General features: G+C 37.4%; 1 protein-coding gene and 1 long non-coding RNA gene across 4 annotated transcripts in view; one reads left to right on the top strand and one right to left on the bottom strand.

Annotated features, from left to right (window-relative positions):
* The window catches only part of PANK3 (pantothenate kinase 3), a 32,327-nt gene extending 10,317 nt beyond the window's left edge, over positions 1-22,010 (top strand). For 2 of the 3 annotated variants that reach the window (XM_048860388.2, XM_048860387.2), the window contains 6 exons: positions 4,115-4,467; positions 5,237-5,490; positions 6,278-6,454; positions 9,319-9,442; positions 11,689-11,814; positions 14,988-22,010. In XM_048860388.2, the coding sequence (XP_048716345.1) occupies positions 4,115-4,467; positions 5,237-5,490; positions 6,278-6,454; positions 9,319-9,442; positions 11,689-11,814; positions 14,988-15,038 (1,085 nt within the window). In that variant the 3' untranslated portion in view covers positions 15,039-22,010. Of the gene's footprint in view, positions 1-4,114; positions 4,472-5,236; positions 5,491-6,277; positions 6,455-9,318; positions 9,443-11,688; positions 11,815-14,987 lie in introns of those variants that run through there. The other variant, XM_048860389.2, reaches the window with a different exon arrangement.
* The window catches only part of LOC142072972 (uncharacterized), a 50,541-nt gene continuing 49,339 nt past the window's right edge, over positions 21,625-22,826 (bottom strand). The window contains exon 2 of the long non-coding RNA XR_012669607.1: positions 21,625-22,174. This is a non-coding gene — a long non-coding RNA (uncharacterized LOC142072972). The remainder of the gene's footprint in view (positions 22,175-22,826) is intronic.

Below are 22,826 nucleotides of genomic sequence, written 5' to 3'. Positions count from 1 at the left end.
CAGATGATTCTTTCACAATTATTGGGTGACAAACAAGCGAAAGAACATGTCTTAATTACATAATATCTCCATAGACCAGAAAGGATCCTTTGTATTTTATTTAATCAATTTTTTTTAAGTCCCAATTACATATTTACTGAATGGATTAAAACAACTCCTAAGGACCCTTTCTGGTTTATTGGGTAAATAAAATTTCCCCTTTCTAGTCTTCACTTGAGTGAAGTGCTACTGGCTAAAAAAATGAGAAACCTTTTAAAATCTGTAGTAGAGCTCCAAATCAAGCATGCATCTATATGTTAAAATAAAAAAATTCTTCATTTGTATCTAGTTATATAATTGATCTGAATGGCTTTTTGGGCGGGGAGGTGTTTTCATGTATTAAATCCTGTGTGTGTATTCTACAGATTTGAATTCCTGTGTTCCTGGATCCCTTATTATGCTTGTCTGCTGTCTTCACTATACTGTATTCAGATTGTTGGGCTTTCAGTGTGCCAGTAGTGCTCGCTACCAACCCTTCTGATCCATTGTTTGAGGAGAAAGTTATGGACTCATGAGTCTATGGTTCATAGGCAGCGTTTTTTTTTTATTATTATTATTTTGAGATGCCAAAGAACATGGTACTGCATAGGTGAACTGCTAGGTGGAGACAGGTTTCAGAGGAACAGCCGTGTTAGTCTGTATTCGCAAAAAGAAAAGGAGTACTTGTGGCACCTTAGAGACTAACCAATTTATTTGAGCATGAGCTTTCGTGAGCCACAGCTCACTTGAGCTGTGGCTCACGAAAGCTCATGCTCAAATAAATTGGTTAGTCTCTAAGGTGCCACAAGTACTCCTTTTCTTTTTTAGGTGGAGACAGTTACTGACTAGCAAATTGAAACTTTTTTTTTATTGGCTACCTTAAAGAAATAAGATATTTAAACATTCAGAGCTATTAATACTACAGAAACCATTGCTAGACTAGCACTAAAATTAATTGCAATATACTGAAACATTACCTAGACTTGGTGCTAGCTTTTCTGAGAAAGGTCCAACAAAAATTCAGCTTCCCCGATGAAAATCAATTGTAGAACATCTGTGTGAGAGGGCAGGGAGTGGGAGGAATCCTTTCTCCCAATGCCCAACAGTTTAAAGGAACTTTCTACTTCCAAGTGCAAGTATTGACCCTCATGTAGATAATTACCAGTTTTTTTAAAAAAATCATTTTTGTGTATTTTGGCTGGTTCTCTTCCTGTTTTGTACATACCCTAACATCTGGTAGTGTTCTATGAGTATCCATTTCTCCAGATGTACAGCAACTTTTAAGTTCCTTTTACCTTCCAAGTTTTGCATGGATTTCCATTAAAACATGCCATTAATGATCTTACACATATAAACAGCTTGAGGCAAGCTTTGACTAATTTGCTATAGTATCTATTCAGTTATCTTCCTACCACCACCACTAATAATCTGATACAATTTGGAATTAAATTTTCGACAGGTTGGACATATTCCTTCTTTTTTTTTTCTTTTTTCTTTTTTTAATCCTGCAACAGTGTTCAGTGTAAACTGGATCTGAATTGAGTTTAAGAACAAAGGATTGTTGGGAGTAGCTTTGGAAAAATAAGTGGCTAATTGTCCCATTCAGCATGCACTTGGAGAAGTAACTGTCAGATTCCAAGTTTGGTATTCAGAAGGTCCAGCTGGGAAGTCAGATGTTTCTAAAACCAGAAAATTATTTTGATATTTGGTGAGATCTGTGTAAGTGAAGTGAAATTATTTAAGAAAACTGACTTCTTTCCCCTCCACCCCCATATATTCACTCTCTCTTTCTTTCTACTTTTGTTTTCTGAGTTTAATAACCTAGCCCCAGTTACAGTAGTCAACAGGTTTATCTATAGCTAATATGGCATGACAATTACCACCTTTTTCTGGGGTCCTGCTGGGTTTTAAAGCAAAGGACAAATGAGCCAATTTCTTCCTATTAAACATTTTTATATATTCAGTTTTAATCACAGTTGGCCTCTGTAGCATTTCTTTCTTTCCTCCCACCTTTTTAAATGATAACATATCTTTGGGTTGATATTGCTGTGTTAAAATAGTTTGTAGCAACATAGGAGAGGAGGGAGAAGATGCTTTAAAATGTTGTAAATAAAAATCAAGGAAATTGAGATCAGATATACAGTAAAATCCCAAGAGGTGGACAGGAATTTGGGGTAGCAAAAAGTTACCCTTGACTGCATGTTTACTTGCATACTATTGGGTTGCCTTTTGCTCATATGATGAAAGAATTAAAATATGTCCTAAGCTCCATTATGAGTAAATTAAATAAATATCTTAATATTGATTACTAGCTTATAATAAAATCAGCTACTCAGAAGGGACAGTGCCAGGCTGTCAAATGCTAATCATGCCTTCCTAATGTTTGCTGAAAAAAGGGGGAAAATATGTGCTAAGAAATATGATGGAATAAGCTAAATTCATATAAAGATGTGTAGAAGAGATATGTATTGTGATATGAGAGAGAGGCACACTTGGCTTTGAAGCATTGCGATAATACTCCTTTTTCAGAAAGGGTAGTGATGACTACCATATAACCACAATATATAAGCAGCAGCTGCAGTGACAGCTGCTGAAGAGAAGATGATAGGCATGGAGAATCTCTTTGGTCCACACCTTTTGTGAAAGACCTACATGTCAGAGATAGAACACTCTTAGAGTAGAAAATATTAGGCTGTTAACTTCAAATACAGTAACAGACAGTGAAACAAGCTATTTTAAGAGTTGGTGGAATAATCACCTTCAGACATACTTTGGGCTAGATTTGAAATCTATTTATCGGAGATTATTTAGGGATAACATCAGTTGTGCCACAATAAATGGGAATATACTAGATGAAACTACTAACCATCCTTTCCAACACAGAGTTCTGTAAGCTGATTTTACTAGATGCCTGCGTACGCCAGTCATGATCTTGACCTATTGTTTAGCATAGGCTTCTACAATGAAAATCATCTTTTTGCACATTATCACTTCAAACATCTGGAGTGAAGGAAATGTGATTGAGACAAAATACCAGTATTTCAGTAGCACTGGAAGTGTTTCTTACCAAAGATGATGTCTGTTTTAATACAAGAAATTCCCCCTTTTCAGAAAAAGGTATAGAAACACTAGCTAGAACCGAAACTCAGTAACATTCAATATCTTGCTTTTTTTTTTTTTAAATACACATACTTGGCACTAGTACTCTGCAATTTCCAAGAGCTATACCACCATTCCTTTTTCACCTCCAGGACTTAGCTGTCTTGGTCCTGTTGTACTTTCTTCAGAAATCAGTGGAAAAGTGCCTATTTCTCAAAAGAATTATTAAATGTATTATATGGTCAGGAGAAAATGGTTCTTGGAAAATTATAGGTAAACTTCCTCTTTAAAAGGCTGTCGGGAGTAGAATACGTTACAGTACATCTATTTGAGCATCATGTTAGTGCAGGGGTGGCCAACCTGAGCCTGAGAAGGAGCCAGAATTTACCAATGTACGTTGCCAAAGAGCCACAGTAATACATCAGCATCCATGCCGATCAGCAACTCCCCCTCCATCCCCGCACCTCCCAATCAGCTGTTTCATGGCATGGAGGAGGAGGGGGCAGAAAGAGGTGGAGTGGGGGCAGGGCCTGTGGCAGAGCAAGGGTTGAGCAGTGAGCAGCCCCCAGCAGATTGGAAAGTTGGCGCCTGTAGCTCCAGCCCCGGAGTCGGTGCCTATACACGGAGCCACATGTTATCTTCTGAAGAGCTGCGTGTGCCTCTGGAGCCACAGGTTTGCTACCCCCGTGTTAGTGGATTTAAGTTAGCTTGGGAGATCACATGAAGTCAGGGGGAGGGGAAGAAGTTACTTCATGTTTTGGTTTTAATCAGGTCCAGTGGAATACATTTTACAAAGATAACTTCAAAGGAGTGGCTAATAACTTCACTTTTTTCTTATCTGGTTCCAAACTTTAAATTGTTCCTCTCCCTAGCATTGAAGAAAAGAAAAAGCATTAATTTTCCTAGTTCAGAGTATTCAGTCTCTGTAATCTCAATTTAAGTGGTGTCAGTTTTTCTTTTTAACAATATTAATGGAATACTTTTTCCATCTCCACAGCTTTTCCATGGTTTGGCATGGACATTGGGGGAACACTGGTGAAACTTGCGTATTTTGAACCTATTGATATCACTGCAGAAGAGGAGCAGGAGGAAGTTGAAAGCTTGAAGAGCATCCGCAAATATTTGACTTCCAATATAGCCTATGGATCCACTGGCATTCGAGATGTCCACCTTGAACTGAAAGACTTGACGCTCTTCGGCCGAAGGGGAAACTTGCACTTTATTCGATTCCCAACTCATGACTTGCCTACTTTTATCCAAATGGGAAGAAATAAAAACTTTTCAACACTACACACGGTGCTTTGTGCCACTGGAGGCGGTGCTTATAAGTTTGAAGAAGATTTTCGCACAGTAGGTAGCCTACCTTCCCTAGTACTGTAGTCTTTGGTTAAAAAAACAAACAAAACTGGTCACAGCTGTTTTATCAGTGGAAGATAGGCAGTGTCTTTCTGGACAATCTTTTCATGCATTGGACATGTAAAGGCTAAGTAACTACTCACTTGTTAAATGCAGTAACCTTAGAAATATTCTTTCTGGCTTGTTCTATTGGTATTATTAATAATCAGATTATATTTTTTTTAAAAAAAGGAAGATGAGATTTGGCATTAGTAATATGGATCTGGTTGAAAATTAATTAAAAGATTACACTATTGAAATGAGTTGAGACATCTAGGTACTAAGTATATTATCTATCTATATATGTCCTTTTTCTATTACTAGTGTTTCTGTATTAGGGAACGATTTGAGATTAAACATTGACAGAAGCCAGGCAGACTGCAGGTTAAATTTCTTACAATCCTTGAAGTAATGGTTAAGTTAAATAGGGCATTGTTCAAGTTTTTAAGGAGTCATGAACTTTTTTAGTATCTTACAAATGAGTGGTTTTGCCTTTTAAGGTACACAGATTTGCAGATGTGATTTTTGACTAATAAAATACTTTGGTATTTTTGGGTGTTTGCTAATTGAAAAAAAAGGGGGGGCTAATTTTTGAACAATGGCTTAAAGCATAAGTGCATGGAAAGCTAACTTCTTCCATCTTTAGTAGTGTGCTGCTGGGCTTACTAAATGTCCAGCATACTTAGTTCATGAATTGTTAATTTTGTCCTTTCCTTTTTCACAGATTGGAAACCTCCAGTTGCACAAACTGGATGAGCTTGACTGCCTTGTCAAAGGTCTGTTGTATATAGACTCTGTCAGTTTCAATGGCCAGGCAGAGTGCTATTACTTTGAAAATGCCTCAGAACCTGAAAGATGCCAAAAGATGCCTTTTAACCTGGATGACCCATACCCATTATTGGTTGTAAACATTGGTTCAGGAGTCAGTATTTTAGCAGTCCATTCCAAAGACAGCTATAAGAGAGTGACTGGAACAAGGTAGTGATATGAAATCTTAAATTATGATTTTTGTATGGAATAATGACCCTAATATTTTCTTAAGCTTTCAAATAATTTCTTTGCATGTCTTTTCCATGTGATAAACTGATTTCATGTCCTGTTTAATTACCAGCAGCATTAATTGTAAGCTATCTCCATGGCTCTAGTAAGGAGGTATAGTTAGTGTTTTTTCTGCTGTGTGGTCTGCAACAGGAGACTAATATCAATAGTGTGTGGTTTTAGGTTTGTCACATTAGTTTTTTTTTGTTTTTTTTTTATTGTATAGCATTATTCCAGTACACTCATATTTTTTCTGCTCTACTGGAGAAAAATGAGAAAGCGTTCACTGAAGTGATGCAGAAAGAGGAACAAGGACTTGAAGCCAGTGATCAGATGTGGGTGCTTCTGGGCATCCTCATATGAGTTTATGCCCTCCCACTGGCACTTTGATACTCACACCTATTTCACTTACCTATTACAAGTATGAATTTTAGTATCTTAATTTAGGTGCACAATAAAAGAATTCTCGGGAAACAGCAAAAACACATTTATTTTTAAATAGTTTACTTAACTTTTGCAGCTCAAAATCTTGTGTGTGCACAGTTAAGCTGATACCTGTGTAAACATTGTTGCCATGATTCACGACTGACTGCTTTGCTAAGCAATACCAAGCTCTGAGGAAGAAAGCAGACAAATCAGTATCTTAATTGAAGGAATACATTTATCGATTATTTAGTTGTACTATGTGAGAATGTTGTTTAAAAGTCTTCTTTTCCTCTTTCATTAGTTTAGGTGGAGGGACATTTCTGGGTTTATGCAGTTTATTGACTGGCTGTGAAAGTTTTGAAGAAGCTCTTGAAATGGCATCCAAAGGGGACAGTACACATGCTGATAAGCTTGTTCGGGACATTTATGGAGGGGACTATGAACGTTTTGGCTTGCCAGGATGGGCAGTAGCCTCCAGGTAAGCCAGAAACTCGCTTATTTAACTGTAATTAAGGCTCCATATCTCTCACGGATTCAGTGACCTTTGTGACTTCTGCAGTGGCCGGTGAGGCTGGCTCTGGGGCTTCCCAAGCAGATCAGGCAGCCTCTGGGCCAGTCACACTGACCGCTGCTGGTGCAGTTTAGGTGTGGGAAGGGGCTCAGGGCTGGGAGTTGGGGTGTCGATTGCCAGCCAGTGGGAGCCGCAGAGCTGGAGCTCATGGCGGGGGCAGCGTGTGGAGTCCCCCTTGCCTTCCCTCCCACTAGGAGCTGCAGGGACATGCCGGCCACTTCTGGGGAGCTGCGTGAACCCTGGTAGGGAGCCTGTTAACCCTCCTGCCACCAGCAACAGTCCTGGGCCACGCGCTGCTACAAGTTTTCCCATTTTCCCCCCCACACACACACCCGCAGCATCAGCAGGGTCCCAGGTAATTCCCCCAGAGCACCCATGACCCCCTGACTCAAGTTTTAGTTATGGGTATATAGTACAAGTCATGGACTGGTCATGGGCCTGTGAATTTTTGTTTACTGCTCATGACCTCTCCATGACTTTTACTAAAAAATACCCGTGACTAAAATGTAGTCTTAACTATTCATGACCTGTTAATGAGGAGGTATCACCTTTTTTTGCCTCTTAAGACTGAGGTGTTAAGATTTTAAAAAAGAGACCTGTATTCAGTATCTATTAGAAGAACAGTTTTTGCAGTCTTACTATTTCAATTCAGTTACTTTTGTGTTTAAATATATACAGCTAACCTTTCTGAACATTTTGAAACCAGATAGTAGTAGTTGATTATTAGCTAGCTATAGCAGTCCCATTCTGTGTAATATTTTATTCCTGAAAAACTAAAAAACAGCATCAAGTGTAGATTTAAAAGAAACAGACACGTTCCTGCATAGAATATTCACAGGTCAAAGGGCAAGCAGGCATAGAAAGGAAATAAAAATTAATGAAAATATTTGTCAAACCTTTTTAATGGCTGTTTGGGATCTTTGAGAGCATTGTTTAATCTGACAGCTTTCTTCTCCATTTTACAACAGCTCTTCCTGTCTGGGCTTTATTTCCTCAGTTTGATACCTTTTTAAGTTAACCAGCCAGGCACCCAGGCAAAGGATTTTCATTTAACCACTGTTTTCAGTTTTATACAGCATCTCAGAAACATTCAACAGGCACCAGATGAATTAGTATGGTTTTGAGCATACTTATATTTTTATATTTGCTGTCTAATGAATGTTGAAAAGCTCTTCAATTGGGAAAATACTTTTGGTGATCTTACTGTAGTCGATGGTTTAATTTACCCACCAAGTGTAGTACAGCTGTCATAGTTCAACAGTTTTGGCTATTCTTAAAGATCTGCTTGTCACTAATAAGTGTGAACCAATGGAGGCATGTCTTCAACTTTAAAAGTTCTAGGTTCCTACAAATTAATTACAACTGTTTGTCAGCTCTAAGAGCTGAGGTCCTGCATTTGAATACTGGAATGAAAAGTAGTCCTCATGATTTATTTTTGATCGACCTAGAGAGCTTCCTTCTATTAAACATTCAGATAGACTATTTTATTATTCAGCCATTCATATTGCAATTATTTCCTTAGCTTCTGTCAAACACAGTTGCTAGCCTATCACAAGATTTCATAATTGCAAGGTAGTCTTAGGTCTGTCTCAGGATGACGGGTAATTATGTCACCAGCATATTTGATAATTGGGCTGGCCTCCAATGGCAGAAGGTTAATATTTTACTCTGTTTACTGTTCAGCTTGCTCATTAGTTGGAGGCTAATGGAGCAGCATCCATGTACTTGGAAGCAGGAATGAGGAATGATGAAACTGGAGAATGAGAATAACATAAACTTGAATCTAACATTTAGTCTGAACAAATAATGGGTTTATCAGTCCTGCTGGAAGTGAAAAATTGAATGACTGTTTCTATGACTGCATTTCTTTTTCTTTAAATATATTCTGTCCCTCCCCAGGGAGATCTTACTTCAGATTTTTCTTACTTGCCCTCAATTGGAGTCTATTGTATACCACCTCTACTCACTTTTTTCCTCCTTCTGAAACAACTAGTGGCTTTAATTTCAGAGGGGCTTGGGATGGGAAACAGTGCTGTTAATTCCATGTTCCCCCTGCTTTGCTTCAGCCACTCCATATGAACAGGGTGAGAGTTCTTATGTCTTCAGCCAGAAAGAGACCACAAGCTGTGATTAGGCAAAATACTGAATAAAGAGATATGAGCTGAAGTTGCTTGCTTTATATAGAGCCAGCGGCAGGACAGAATTCCTCAGCCCCAGGAAAATTAGAATTGTGGCAGCATCAATAAACTTGTATGATTCTTATGATTACGTAATCACTTTAAATCCCCAGGGCTATTTTATTATACTTGAAATTTTTGTGTTTGGTTATCTTTTTCTCGATGGCACCTAAAGGCATGAATGGAGCAAAATAGTTTTGTTTTGTGAAGAAGCGAGGCTGACTTTTCGGAATCTGCAGAATACATCAGTCAGGGCTCAGAATTACCTTTACTTGTTCTGGCTAGTGCTGTGGACTAATCTTGTTTAGCTGAGATTTAAGCTGTTCCTTCATGGAATTCTGTAGGATAATCAGATTTAACTCATAGGGTCTTAAAATGTTTGGAGGAAGTATATTTCTTTTTAAGGAATGGATGCAGATACATAACCCTCCACAATCTTGGTGGTCAAATTACTGTATTCAGTGAGCATTTGAAAATTGGTTCAATTAAGACTGAGGATAAACAGAAGATGTAATTTCCACTACAGCATGGAAACTGTACTCTAAACTTGTTGAAGACAAATGTTTCACTTTGTATTGTATTTTCTCTCTCCAGTTTTGGGAATATGATCTACAAAGAGAAGAGAGAATCTGTTAGTAAAGAAGACCTGGCTAGAGCTACACTGGTTACAATCACCAATAACATTGGGTCTATAGCACGGATGTGTGCGGTAAATGAGGTAAACGATTTTAGTTGGAGGATGAGGTGGGGGAGGGGAATCAGAAAATTTCATATGGGTAGTGTGGTTGCTTTCAGTCATTGGGAGGACTACTGTTATAAAACACTTTTCATTTCAAGTCCTTTATCAAATTCCTAGCTGAGGCAGTTTGATTCTGTTAACTTGACATCGGGTCAGAATACTTTTAGTACCTTTGGGAAGGTTCATGAGGCTTGAGAATTCACTTTGTAATGGCAAATAAAATGTTTTTTCTGATTAACAGAGGTGGTGAAAAGGCTTTGTTTTTAAGTTATGCTTCTAATTATTTCCAAATTAATATTTGAAACGTCAATTTATGTGAAATTGATGTTCTCTTCCTGAGTCTGCATAAAAATAGTTCCATCACCTCTCCTGCTTCTCAGAACTTTGCCAGATAGCATCAGAATAAACTTGAGGTTCATTTTCATTATGGCTACTTAAAGCTCCATACAGCAGTGGGCAGCCAAGAAGCTTTGATCAACACAGGAAGACGCTGAACTAGTAATAAAAGGACCAAATGTGGCAGCTGAGGTAAAGAGTAGCGGAAACCCATCTCCCCTTGCCAGCAAGCTCTGGATGAGGAGAAAGCTTTTTCTAGCTTCCAGCAACTGAGCTAGAGATGGAGATTCCTAAATAGTCACCTACTAGCCAGAAGCCTGTGTGAAATATGGACCCTGCTTGGAGTCGTCCAGGACAGCACTGTTAGAAATCCCAGCACGTTTACTTTCCTCCTAGGAGGTGGGCAGGATGGATTTTGCATTTGGATTCTATGTTTGACATCACAGTTCGCGATCGCCTTCCCTCTTCTTTCATATCTGTGTCTGTCTAGTAAGCTTTTGGGTTTTTTTCCCCAAGCCCTAGTATAATCTATGAAGAGGATAAGGTTGAGAGTACATACCAGTAATTTAATGATAAAGTGCATTACAGGAATGTTGTCATTATCCTACAACCAAGCATAGTGAACCTAGGAATGTCAAAAAGAAAGGGAGTACTTGTGGCACCTTAGAGACTAACCAATTTATTTGAGCATAAGCTTTCGTGAGCTACAGCTCAATTCATCGGATGCATACTCTGAATCGTATGCATCCGATGAAGTGAGCTGTAGCTCACGAAAGCTTATGCTCAAATAAATTGGTTAGTCTCTAAGGTGCCACAAGTACTCCTTTTCTTTTTGCGAATACAGACTAACACGGCTGTTACTCTGAAACCTAGGAATGTCAAGTTATTATACCTTAAGGTAAGGGAATAAATAGCTGAGGCATCAAAATCAACCTTAATTGTATTTAGATTTTTCCTATCTCTGTCCAGTATTAACACTCTGTAATTACTGTAATATTTTTAATTAAAACAGTCTGTGGTCAGAGATTAACATAGTAGAGAAATGTAGATTTTATTTTTCCTACACATCATTGTTGAGCAGAATTAAGGTTGTTTGGGTGCTTTAACTGCATTTCTGTACCTTTTTAAATTATGAACTTGTCAAGATAAAAGTGTGGGAGGAGCAGACAAGTGTCAGTTCTTTGAGTATAGACAGTGGCTGGTCCTGCTGCACAAGTTTCTGGAACAATTTGGATGTGAATATTCACATCAGTCATTTGTTAAACTTTAGTAAAGCATGCTTGTGTTTTTATATACTTCTCAGATGCCTTCAGTTATTGGAGCTTATTCTTGCCATCAGAGTGTCAGATTTATTTTCAACTTAAATGTCCCCATAACTGGAAAATGCAATACAAATTTTTAAAGCATTTTTAAACACTAAATTAAAAGTGCATATTAAATGTGAACTCTGACGTCTCACTTCTAATTAACTTATACCGTGCATTCATTAACAGCTGAAGAAATGAACATCTGAACTCTCTCATTGTCTTCGGCTTCTTTACAGTGCTGCCTTGTTGCATATGGATCAAGCAGCATTGTACAGGGCTATGAAGGCATTAAGTCTTGCTCTACCAAGAATAAGTATGTTTGATTTAGCTGGACTTTTAGTTAGGCTATTTCAGTGGTTTGAAATCCTCACTTAGGTATTTTTCAAATGACATTACTACAGTTTTTCTGTAAGTCTCAATCTTTTGTTTTAAGGGTCTGTACTCTTCCTCTCTACTGTGAAGCATTCAATATTTAAATCTTTTTGTGACAACCTCTTTTCTTCTGATCCTAGCTTTTTAAAGCCACACTGGATAGTGAGGAAACTTGTCATAACGCTCATACTGTTTTCTTTCCTTTTTTAGAAGATAAACAGAGTTGTCTTTGTTGGTAACTTTTTGCGTGTGAACACTTTGTCAATGAAGCTTCTTGCATATGCACTGGATTACTGGTCAAAAGGCCAGCTGAAGGCCTTGTTCCTAGAACATGAGGTAAGCGAAGGACACTTACATGTACGTATGTGTTTTGCCTTATCCTTAATCCACAATACCTATTTTAAATGACCCCATAACTGTAGTATCCAGTCACCTTGCAAATATTTATAAAACTCACAGTAGTATCACTTTTGTGTTATTCTTCCTGGCCTATAGAGAAATAGGTGGTTGATAAGTCAAAGGAATTGATTTTGACTTTATTTGAGAAAGAGTTAATTTTGTGGTTTTCTTGCATCAATGAATTCTGGAGTCTATTTCTATCTTCTGTATTAATAAGCCACATCCAGTGGGTGGACCATTACATTGTTCTGATGGAACAGCTATTACAGCATATCACAGTTATGGAGGGGGAGCAGTAGCTCGTGCCACTCCAATCTGAAGACTTTGAATGGGATACAAACACAGAGGAAGGCTTCAGAATATGTTTTGCTTTGCTTTCTCCCAGATGAAGCATTTCAGGGTATCTGGCATCAGCCACACGGTTTCAGTTACTGAAACCTACCTAGGAATTAATACATAAATCAGAGTGGCCAGGTCTGTCTCTTATTCAAATGGGACAGTCTTCTGGTCAGTTAAATTAAATAGGCATTTTGCCACCGGAGCTACTTGCATTTAGAGGGATTCAAATGGTTATGGACTATCTTAATTTGAGGGCAAATGCTCTCAGGAGTTGAAGATGTAAGGGGAATAAGGTTCAATTGCAGTGCTTCCCTTTTTCAGCCTGCATCATATCAGTTTTTGAGGGATGAACTTTAACAAATCTTTCAATCCAGGTGTTGTTTCAGTGAGGTATTGAAAATTCGGGAAGATGTGTAATCTGGGTGTACTCTACATATCACAGGCACTTCAACTTGGATTGTCTCAACCATTCTCCAAACAGTTTCTTATGTAATCTATGGGGTTAGGATCTGGTATTTTGGGACTCTGAGGGATATAGGATGCTGGCAACTCAAAGTGCCATTGTGTATTTTTTTCTGATCTTGATTAGCTTGCTTTTATATCTTGAAAGGTTAGGAGCCGCCCTGAGTTCTAATTCTTCCACAACTGATACTTACAGTGAACGGTCCAAATTCTTGGAGGCATTTGTCTACTTTTTTTGGTGGTCAGAGGCTAACCTGGTTGAGGTTGGCCTCTGCTGACGTAAGCTAATTTCTCCTACTAGGAGAGGATATGTTCTGGGGTTGAATGCAGACAGTCAGAATTTAAGTGATTTATGCTTAGTGTTATACCAATAAAATAAAAACCAGCAGGATCTTATTAAAGGGGAAAAGGCAAAATACCACATTTATTGTGAATACAGAAAGAATCATAGTTATAGTTAGTTAATCACAGTTATAGCTATAACATTCCATTCAGTCTCATATATATTCACACATTCATTCCTACAAACACACACACACAGGTTCTGCAAGGTTGTTATCATAGTTACCAGCCTTACAGTTGCTCATGCCAAGCCACTGGCCAGGTGGCCTGGACATGAGGAGGGAGCAGGGCCTTGTCAGATGCTCATCTGATGCTTCTGGAAGTTGGTTTGCAAAATCAGACCCCAAAGTTCTCACTTTCTAGAGTCATTTTTATAGGAATTTCTTCCTATGCCAGTCTATGGGAATTGCTTCATCATGCTGTTGCTGAATCAATCAGCAGATGTCACATTTCTGATGCCAGATGTTACCTTGTTCTTTGGTTCTCCCATTCTTGAGGCTGGATTCCAGTCTGCCCTCCGGGTGTCCTCTGGTTATTTCCACTTGACGCCTTCTTCAGCTGATGGACACTGAATTCTTAGGCTGGCACCTCCCTGATCATTTAGTTATTATCCACACCAAGCATCCATCCACATACATCCTCTATCTCTATTTTAATCGCAATTGTTAACAAAGCGAGATGAATACAACGAAAGGGCGGGGAGTCTCTGGGTGCTGTTTCTATTGTTACAGAGTATTGCTTTGAGTCTCTCTCTGTGTGAGTAGTTGTCGTTACAAAGAATTGCTTTGAGAGCAGACTCTGTCTTAGAATGTATTAACACAATTAGTAGCTTGCAAGTTTCACACACAGAGGGAGAGAAGCAGTACCAAAAACCAAGAGACCTCTTAATTAGTAATACCCTGGAATTTAAACTATGGGGAATCAAACTCATTTGTGATTTTAATACAGAACTTCTTTAATATGATCCAACATTAGCAGGGTGTGAAGTTGTTGCCTCTCTGCCAGAAGACTGAAAAAAATTGATAGAATTTCTATAAAACTACAAAAAGAAAAGGAGTACTTGTGGCGCCTTAGAGACTAACCAGTTTATTTGAGCATAAGCTTTCGTGAGCTACAGCTCACTTCATCGGATGCATAAAAGTGGAAAATGCAGTGAGGATGTTTTTATACACACAGACCATGAAAAAATGGGTGTTTATCACTTCAAAAGGTTTTCTCTTTTCTCAGTAGTGAATGGTTGAAATTCCTTGCTAGTGCTATCCTTGCACTTTTTTTGGTTAGATTTTAAGGTTTGATTTTGGGGGACCATGATGGTGGTCATTTTGTCTTGCATAGGGAAAAAATTCTTGCTTCTACCTTGGTTATGAAGTGGTCCAGGGATAGAGAGGTGGTTCTTGTGTTTGTCCACATGCAGCCTCAAGGTCCAGTCCAAAGTATAGCTGGCTCTGTTCAGGACTGAAGAATACCTTTGAGAAACTTAAGGTGGAGAGTTGAGATAAGTGCTGAACTACTGCCTCAGAGGTAATGTCCATGTGGATGTTGAAGTTCAAAGGTCAGCTATATCTCTATAGGCTCTTCTGAAAAGCCTTTTGGTTTTGGTATATGTGTTCAGATACCACTGGTATGGGCCTTAGAAATACATTAGCTGTTTTTACAAACAAATAAAAAAATTTAATAGTTTTTAGTAATATATAGGCTTTAGTGGGGGGGAAAAAACTTAACCAGGGAATGTTAGCTATTAAAAAAAACAAAGTATTTAAATTCGTAAAGTTTTGAGTACTTCAGATAAAAGGCAGTATATTACAAATGTACGTTATTCTTCATACTTAGTGTGAGCCTTCCAAGTACTTTTCTGTGGCTAAAAAATGTTTTTCTGAATGCTGAATTTTAATGTGGTGGTTGAAACTTGGAATGACAGCTTTTTTGTGTGTGTGTGTGTGTGGTTTTTTGTTCTTTTTTTTAAACAGGGATACTTTGGCGCTGTCGGTGCTCTTCTTGGATTGCCGAATTTCAGCTGAAGTACCAGATGCCGCTACGCTGAATTGTTTTCCACCTGGATGGCATTATTACTACATTGTTTAAGTCAACGGGAACCAAAGGAAAAAAAGCAGCAGTTTTGCTGCAGTTGTTTTTAAATTTAAGTGGTAAACTGCTGGATGTTACCATATTAAGAAAGTGGGATCTTGCTGTGTAAGGCATTTTTAAGTGAAATACCTGTGGGTTTTGCCTTATGATCTCCAGTGCTTGTAGCCAGTTTTGAACTTCTAATATGCAATACATCCTCTGAAAAACAAGCTTCCAAAAGAAAGAATTCCAGCCCTTTTAAGTGTCCATCATTTACAATAGTGTGGACTTAAACATGAAGCTTTAGTGCTAAGCAAATATCTTTTGTAGATAATCTGGTGAAAATGGTTTATTTTATGAGTTTGTTTTTTGTCTCATTATTGCACTGTACTAAGAGCAGAATTGTATGTTTAAGACAATTGACCTGAAAACACCAAAGTGCCATCAACAGAAAGCAAAGCTATGTAGTGTAGAAGATTATTTCACAATATAAGGACAGCATAAAGTGTTAAAGCACTTAATATGTTCCAGTAATTGCAGAATTTTGAGGTCTAATGGGAAAATATCTAATTTTTTTTGCAAATATACTAAGTAAAAATACAGATAAGGTCAGCTACTGCTGCATTTCCACATATCTGTACTCTTGTGAAGCTTTACATTTGTTCAATTCATTTATCGAAAGGTAGATATCGTATTTTGAGAAGATCCCTTTGGATTAGGTTCATGATTCAAGGAACAGCAAGCCTTTAGAAAAGGTATCTGACATGCAAAATTCCATGACCTTACATTCACAACATTTTGATTTCATTCTCCTCTACTTATGAAAGTCACCACAAAACCTGCAGAGTGTATTTACCCAAAAGAGGCCTGGGACTAAAATAATAGTATTACAGCTTGGAATTCTGTTGCTTTGGCATATCTTTGTGAGGATGCTTGTACAAATTCCATCCCTGCTCTACCGATTTGAAAACATTCAGTCCTTCATTTCATTAATCGTAAACAAGATATTTCACTTCTAATAAGTCAGTGTCAAATCTATGTTGATGATTTTAATTGATCTTGTTTGGAATTGAAAGTTTGTTTTTGTAGCTCCAGAGTTTGTATTGCAGAGTCAAAAGGACCAGTGTTTAGTACACTTTGTTAAACAATTCCCATTATTGCAAACTGTGGCCTTGGGATAAACTGCATATTCTGAGACTAGTCTTTGTTTTGTCTACATACTGTGTTCTCAGACTATTTTAAATTTTACAGTAGTTGTTTTACTGTGGTAAGTGTTGCTGCAGCCAGGAGATAAAGGCTTTAGACCAGAAAGACTATGTCAGAAGTCAAGCCAGCTATGTATGTCAGTGTATTTAGTGTACCTCAGAAGAAATACCCAATTTTGCAGGAAGTAAATTAATGTTAAGTATTTCCTGTGGATGCTTTCAAAGCTATATATCTGATTAGAATTCATTGATATGTTGGAATTAAACATGTTATTTAAATGGATATGACTCTAAATCAAGTAAATGAGTAAGTATTCCAGAACATTGCTATGTTGCATTACAGCAGCAACTTTTTAGCCACATTACCTTTCCACATAATGTGCATAGAAGGGACTGAAAATAGTAAGTAGAAAATACTCTTTCTGGGGGGTTTGGTTTTGTTTTTGTTTTTTTTAGCTGAACTCCATAAAATTTCCTCAGGTCCTGAAGTGCAGTGACTTTTATAGGGGTGAGATGGGAGGCCATTTCATTCCACCCAGAGCAATGTCTGGAGCAAATATAGTTTGTCATTGCTGCTGAGTACCTAAGTTAAATTTCCATTGTGAAGACTTTTAAATTGAGGCTTCAGTCTGGAAAGATAGAATCATTTCTAGAACTATGCTTATATCATTGAGCGAAGGCAGCAACAATCTATGAAGCAAGTTGGTACAGCTTGGGTAAAATGTGCCTTTATGAAAGTTGCTAGAGGTTTTACCATGACTGAGTTTATAAGCAAGTAGCTTAGTTAGTTTCCATTAACAGCCTGTAGTAGGAAGAAGTAATTTAGACTTGTTTCTTCTATGAACTTTTCACAGAGAGATTATTTGAAAACTCATTTTTCTGCAGGTTGTATTAGCTTCGTACAAAGTTTCACACACCAAATGCTTGCCTTTCCTGAGGGATGGAGACTTAGTACTTCAGCATCATGTCATGCAATTTGGAAAGAAACACTTTAGCTAGTCCATATCCATTGCCATAGATTACTTCTTCCATATACATCCTGTACTACTGGAGCATAAACTGAGAGTTGCTTTTGAAGCAGTATTTAGAAGTACGTTGTATATTTTGACCTGAAGATATTGAAAGTAAGTTTAGCTAAAATCTTATTTTTCCAGTTCCCTAGCAAGACAGTCTGAGAGAAATGACCTTCATAAATTCAAGAAATATTAATTTGATGTAGCCTATGATAAATTTTTGAAGTTAACATGGACACAGGAATAAATTAATAAGTAATTCTTGAATAGCTGTATTGCATATATGCTATTAGTATTCCTCATGAGAAATAAGATGCATGTCCTACCTTTATATATTTCTTGCCTTCAACTTCGGAAAAAGTCTGTCTCGCCTTTTTTAGTTCCTTCAGCGTAAGTTGGTTGGTGGTTGTTCTTAACCCCTCCCCCCCCCCATTCTCCCCAGAGACTACCAGCAAAGCCTTGTAGCCCTCCTCTGCACCGCTTGAGATCCATCCTAATAGAGGGTTTTTGGGTTGCTGGAGAGTGTTCAGGCACAGTTGCTGAGGTTTATTTGGTTATTTTTTTCAAAAACTTACAAACACAGCCATTTGTCATCCGATCCAAAGATTGATTGTACCTTTAGTGGAGTCACTAAGCATGGCAAGTACAAATGAAAGTAGCTTTAAATTTCTTCATCTAGACCTTTGTATATAGACCAAAAGAACCTTGCCAGGGCTAAAAGGCTCACTTCCTTTAGAGTGAATCGCTGATGTAGGTTCACTTCTTTCTTATCTTCTATGCTTTTACCTTCACATTTGGCATTCCTTTGTCTCAACTCAGACAAGCTGTCACATGTTATAGCAGATGAAGTGCAACAACTTTCTTTGCAAGCTTGTGGATCCTCATGACTACTGCTGAATTCTCAAACAGGGAACCACTTTCTTCAAGTAGAGGTTTTTCCCTTGAAAGAAAAAGGCAAAGCTCATTCTGAATGCAGCCAGTCTCAAATCAAGCCAGATGAGTGCCTTTCATTTCTCATATGGTGCCAACGATGTTAGTTTTGCTGGCACTGCAATTTGATGTAAGAGCATTCTTGGCACCAGTAATACTTTCGTCACCCCAGACTGTTTACTGTAGACGTGGAGAATAAGTGTATCAGCATTTTAGGTGGTCTGCTAGACCAGTCAAGAAGACAGTATGAGCTTTCTGGCCTCCCATCTTCATGGCAAGCTAGTCTACTTTTGTTGGAGTATTTATGCCTACCACTTTGTCTCCCCTTCCTCCCATTTGGATTTGTCCATGCATTATGTCAGAATGTTGTCTCTCTGCAATGATGCTTGCTTTTTGCTCCACAAGTACAGGCCGTTTCTTTATCGGACGCTTCATTTTTATATGAAGATATCATGGACTGGCTGGTATGGCTAACAAATCTCTAACCACTCCAAACATCTTTCTAGTTGTGCTTAAGGTAACCGCACTTTAAGGAACTCCTTTTTGCTACATAGTTTGGACCTTTAAATTTAAGACCAAATCTAGAATACTGGCATTACATTTTTCTGTTAAGTTTTTTTTGTGAATCTAATAGTATTGCCACTTGTATAAACATCTTTTCTATAAAGCATCATTCCATTTAGAATCTGGGACTGTAAAGGCTCTGAACAGCTCAGTTTCCCCTTTTTCGTCATTAAGAGTGTTTTGCTTGCAGTGACATACATCCAGCAACAAAGCACTTACGTGGTATTGACGCTTCATGCAGTACTTCCTAATGCTATTTAAATTTTTGGTATTAAGAGAGTTAAAGGCCAGGCTGTGTTACCCATTTTCAAGGGATATATAAGAAATGCTTAATAATTCTGGTTCTTCAGTAATACTTTTGCCTGCATATTAGTTGTATTGAGAGGTTCTATTCCTATTGCATTCAGGTGGTTGGTAGCACACATCTTGTATATACATGTAAGGTATTCCTTGCCTTTTTAGTGTGAGGAGAATAAACGGCCTTTGTTATATTACAATTTTTTATATTCTACCTGAACCAGTGTAGATATTTAGTAAAGTACCACATTTTTGGAAGTGTGTTTTTTTTTTTAAGAAACTGTCCCATTCCAAATAACTGTGGCAATAACTTATATTTCCTAATGTTTTAGGATAGCTGTGGGAGTTTAACATTTGAAAGTATTTCAAGGTGCTTGCACTTAGAGCAAAGTTGTGCTCTTTAAAGACTAATCAGTATATTCTTATGTTTATTCGTTGTATAATCTTTCTTTCATGCCTTTACTGTTTTTGTAAATATCTCATTTATTATAAAAACTCTGTAAATGAATTGTTGGTATCCTAAGGAGACAGATTAGATTAGTTCATAACAGAATTGGAGACAAGATGGTCTTGTTACTGATCAGTTCAAGCAAAACAGAAATAATGAGGTTGAACCAGTGCAGCTAAATAGGTGTAACCCACTTTCCCCAGCATCTAATGGAACATGCAGTGAAGCTGGCTATTTCTTATGTTCATGTTTGCCTTATGAAACAGAGGTTTCTCCATCTTTCCCACATACGTGTATTTAGAAAACCTGCAATGTGTAGAGTTGTTGGGTTTTGTTTGGATTAAGGAATTTACACACAATACTGAGTCATACTTAAGTATTGATAACGCTAGCTGTGTATTTTACAGTAATATGTCGGCAAGCATGTCTGATAAATACAGTTGAAGTTACATTTTGAGATAATCCTTCCCCTTCAGGCTAAGGCACAGTGGCACAGGGAATTTTCAGCTCATTAAGAATAGAGTTGGTGGGTTAATTATCTGCAAAAACTTAATCAAGTTTATGGAAGTTTGTGTTTAATATGGAGCGAATGGCAGGGCACTAAGATGCCTTCTCACAGTGTGGTGCAATAATTCCCCACTTATATTCCACAAAACACTTAAGTGCATATTACTAAACCCTCTTGATCAGATATATCTGGCTTTTCTTGTTAATGTATTCCAAATATTGTTACCAGTATTATAAAATGTAATAATACCTTTAAAGAAGACTTGAAGATAAAGTTTGTAACCAAGCCTGTTTTCCAAGCTGAGTTTACCTGCTTAGATCTGACATGTATAGAATACTGTATAACTGATTGCCAAATCCTGCTTGTCTTAGTTGCTAAGTAGCCTGTTGGTTTAAATGGGAGCTACTTTTAGCAGCAGTGAAACATTTGGCCCCAAGACTTTTTTAAAAACGACATGCAAATGGGGAAAACAATAGTGCTACTTTGCATATTGCTGCTGGTGCTAAATCATTTGAAAAATTTAGAATCAAAAGTTGTAAATAGAATTAATATTTATGGCCTGGTCCTTTTGACAGATCTGAAATTTGTCAAATTGCAAAGATTTCTCACGGCCTTATGTCAAGCTTCCTTTTTTATATATTTGGATTGAAATTTATTGTGGTCAAGAGCCATTCATGGGGCTGGCTTTCTGTAAAGCTGATTACATTCAATTTGTGAATTTTATGACATGGATCACTTTTCATTTCTAGAATTTCAGTTTTAAAACTAGCTTTAGATGTTAATCTTATACTTTCCCATGGTTTTATCATTATAGCTGTTTAGAGTAGACAAAGTTTTAGTACCAACTACTGGGGGCTCACCGTGTCCTTCTGTGTTAGCATTTCAAAAAGTACAACCATTACTATTAGTATTAATCACTTTTGAAAATTGTGAATATTTAATTAAAGTTAATTTTAAAGATGTAACTTGTGAAGTAGTCCTATCCATAAAATAAACTGAAATAGGATTTCTGAATTGTTAATCTGCAGTAATAAACTTTAATCTGTTCAAATTTCACAATTCCTTCAGCATGGATATTTTAGACCTTTGTAAATACAAAGCCTTTAAGTGGTTACATTGGTTTCAGCTTGAACGTTACAAAAGACTCATTTAAACACAGATTTTTGTAGGGAGTGAGGATGTTTGGGAAAAAAAATTAAATTTGCAGTACCAAGAACCTGAAAATTTGCGTTACTTTGGTGTTTTGACTGAGATGGGACATAAGCAAAAAGTTGTCTTTTGATAGTCAGCACCATCTGTTTTTACATTTGTCATTTTAACCATGTGTATTTTCTCTCTTAATTGCTAGGCAATTTTCTTACCAGTTGTAGGCCTTCTAGTGACCAAATCATACATTCAGAGTTTAGTTCCTTAGCAAAAGGGATAGTAAATCAAACTCCAAACCCACGTGAGGAAGATGTTCTCCATAAGAGCCATTTCAGTTAAGTTGCCTTATTCTATTATATTGTACTTATGTCTGAGCTTATTTGTTTACTGTTCTGACACTGAAGATATGATGTAAAAAGTACAATGTGCTGCAAATTTGTATTAACTTTATTAAATTATACCTTTATGTAAACTGTAGTACATCTCTTGTAAATTGTTTAATTTATTTTTTCATTTTATAGCTGCTCATTATTGAATGTACAGAATAGATATAATGTAATTAAGTATTTTCATTGTGGCCAAATCGATTGTGCCTACAGTGTAATCCATCCCCATCAAAACTGTATACAACTCTTTACTGCTTGCTTGCATAAATGAAGTTTGGATTTAATTTACTACTTTGTACTGTATTGCCATAAGCCAACTTCAATATGATGGACCTACTTTTTTGTAGTGTATTTTTCTGGTTTTGTTCAGTATGAATGTTGAAGCAGTACTTTGTCTTACTTTTCCTAATAAATAACTCCAGATTGTTCCGTTGTGCCTCCATTGTTCCTTTTCTTTGTGCTCCTTTGTTAGTCAATGCATAGCATCACAAATTGCTGTTGTAATGGATATACTTTGTACTGTTGCATATAACTTAACAGTAGGGGAACAGGATGGGACCAACTCTCCAGCTCTTCTTCCTGTAGAGGAAAACCTGTAAAGGAAAGATTAAATGAGTTTATGGTATAACTAAATTTTGATGTAGCTGCCATTTTTTAAATGTACAACTCATAAATGGCCCTACATTGATAGCCTTGAAGAATAGATCCAATGCAACAAGTATAACCCTGGCAACAGCAATATAAGCTTTCACATCAAAACTATCTTCTTACCTTGGGAACCTATACTGGTTCCCTACACTCCTAAACAATTTACTGCTACTTGACTGTATTATACATTGATACATCCTGGCTGTGCTTACTCAGACTGACTTTTCAGTTCAGTTAAACACCCACTTGTTATACTGGCAGACTAGCTCAAGATTATTTCAAGAATTCTGAATTGCCAATCTGAACCCTCTTCAGCACAAGATAATGCTCCATTCTGGAGAATTGTCCTTTGTTTTCACTATCCAAGTAGCCTAGTTTTGTTTAGCCCTGAAATTGTTTCTACTGAAGTAATGGAAATTTAGAGTCCTTACAAGAGCACATAGCTTTTAGGTGCATCCTAATTAGCTAGTTCTGTGGGCTGTGCTTTAGAGTTTAGTTTACATATATTGCAGCCACCCAAAATGAGATGCAATTAATACTAAAATGAACCCATTAAGGTAATTAGAGGCTGCAGCACATCTCTTATCCTAAATCTTA

This window comes from Caretta caretta, chromosome 8, assembly GCF_965140235.1.
Source record: "Caretta caretta isolate rCarCar2 chromosome 8, rCarCar1.hap1, whole genome shotgun sequence".
Lineage (NCBI taxonomy): Eukaryota > Metazoa > Chordata > Testudines > Cheloniidae > Caretta > Caretta caretta.
This window is presented reverse-complemented; position numbering and strand designations above follow the sequence as displayed.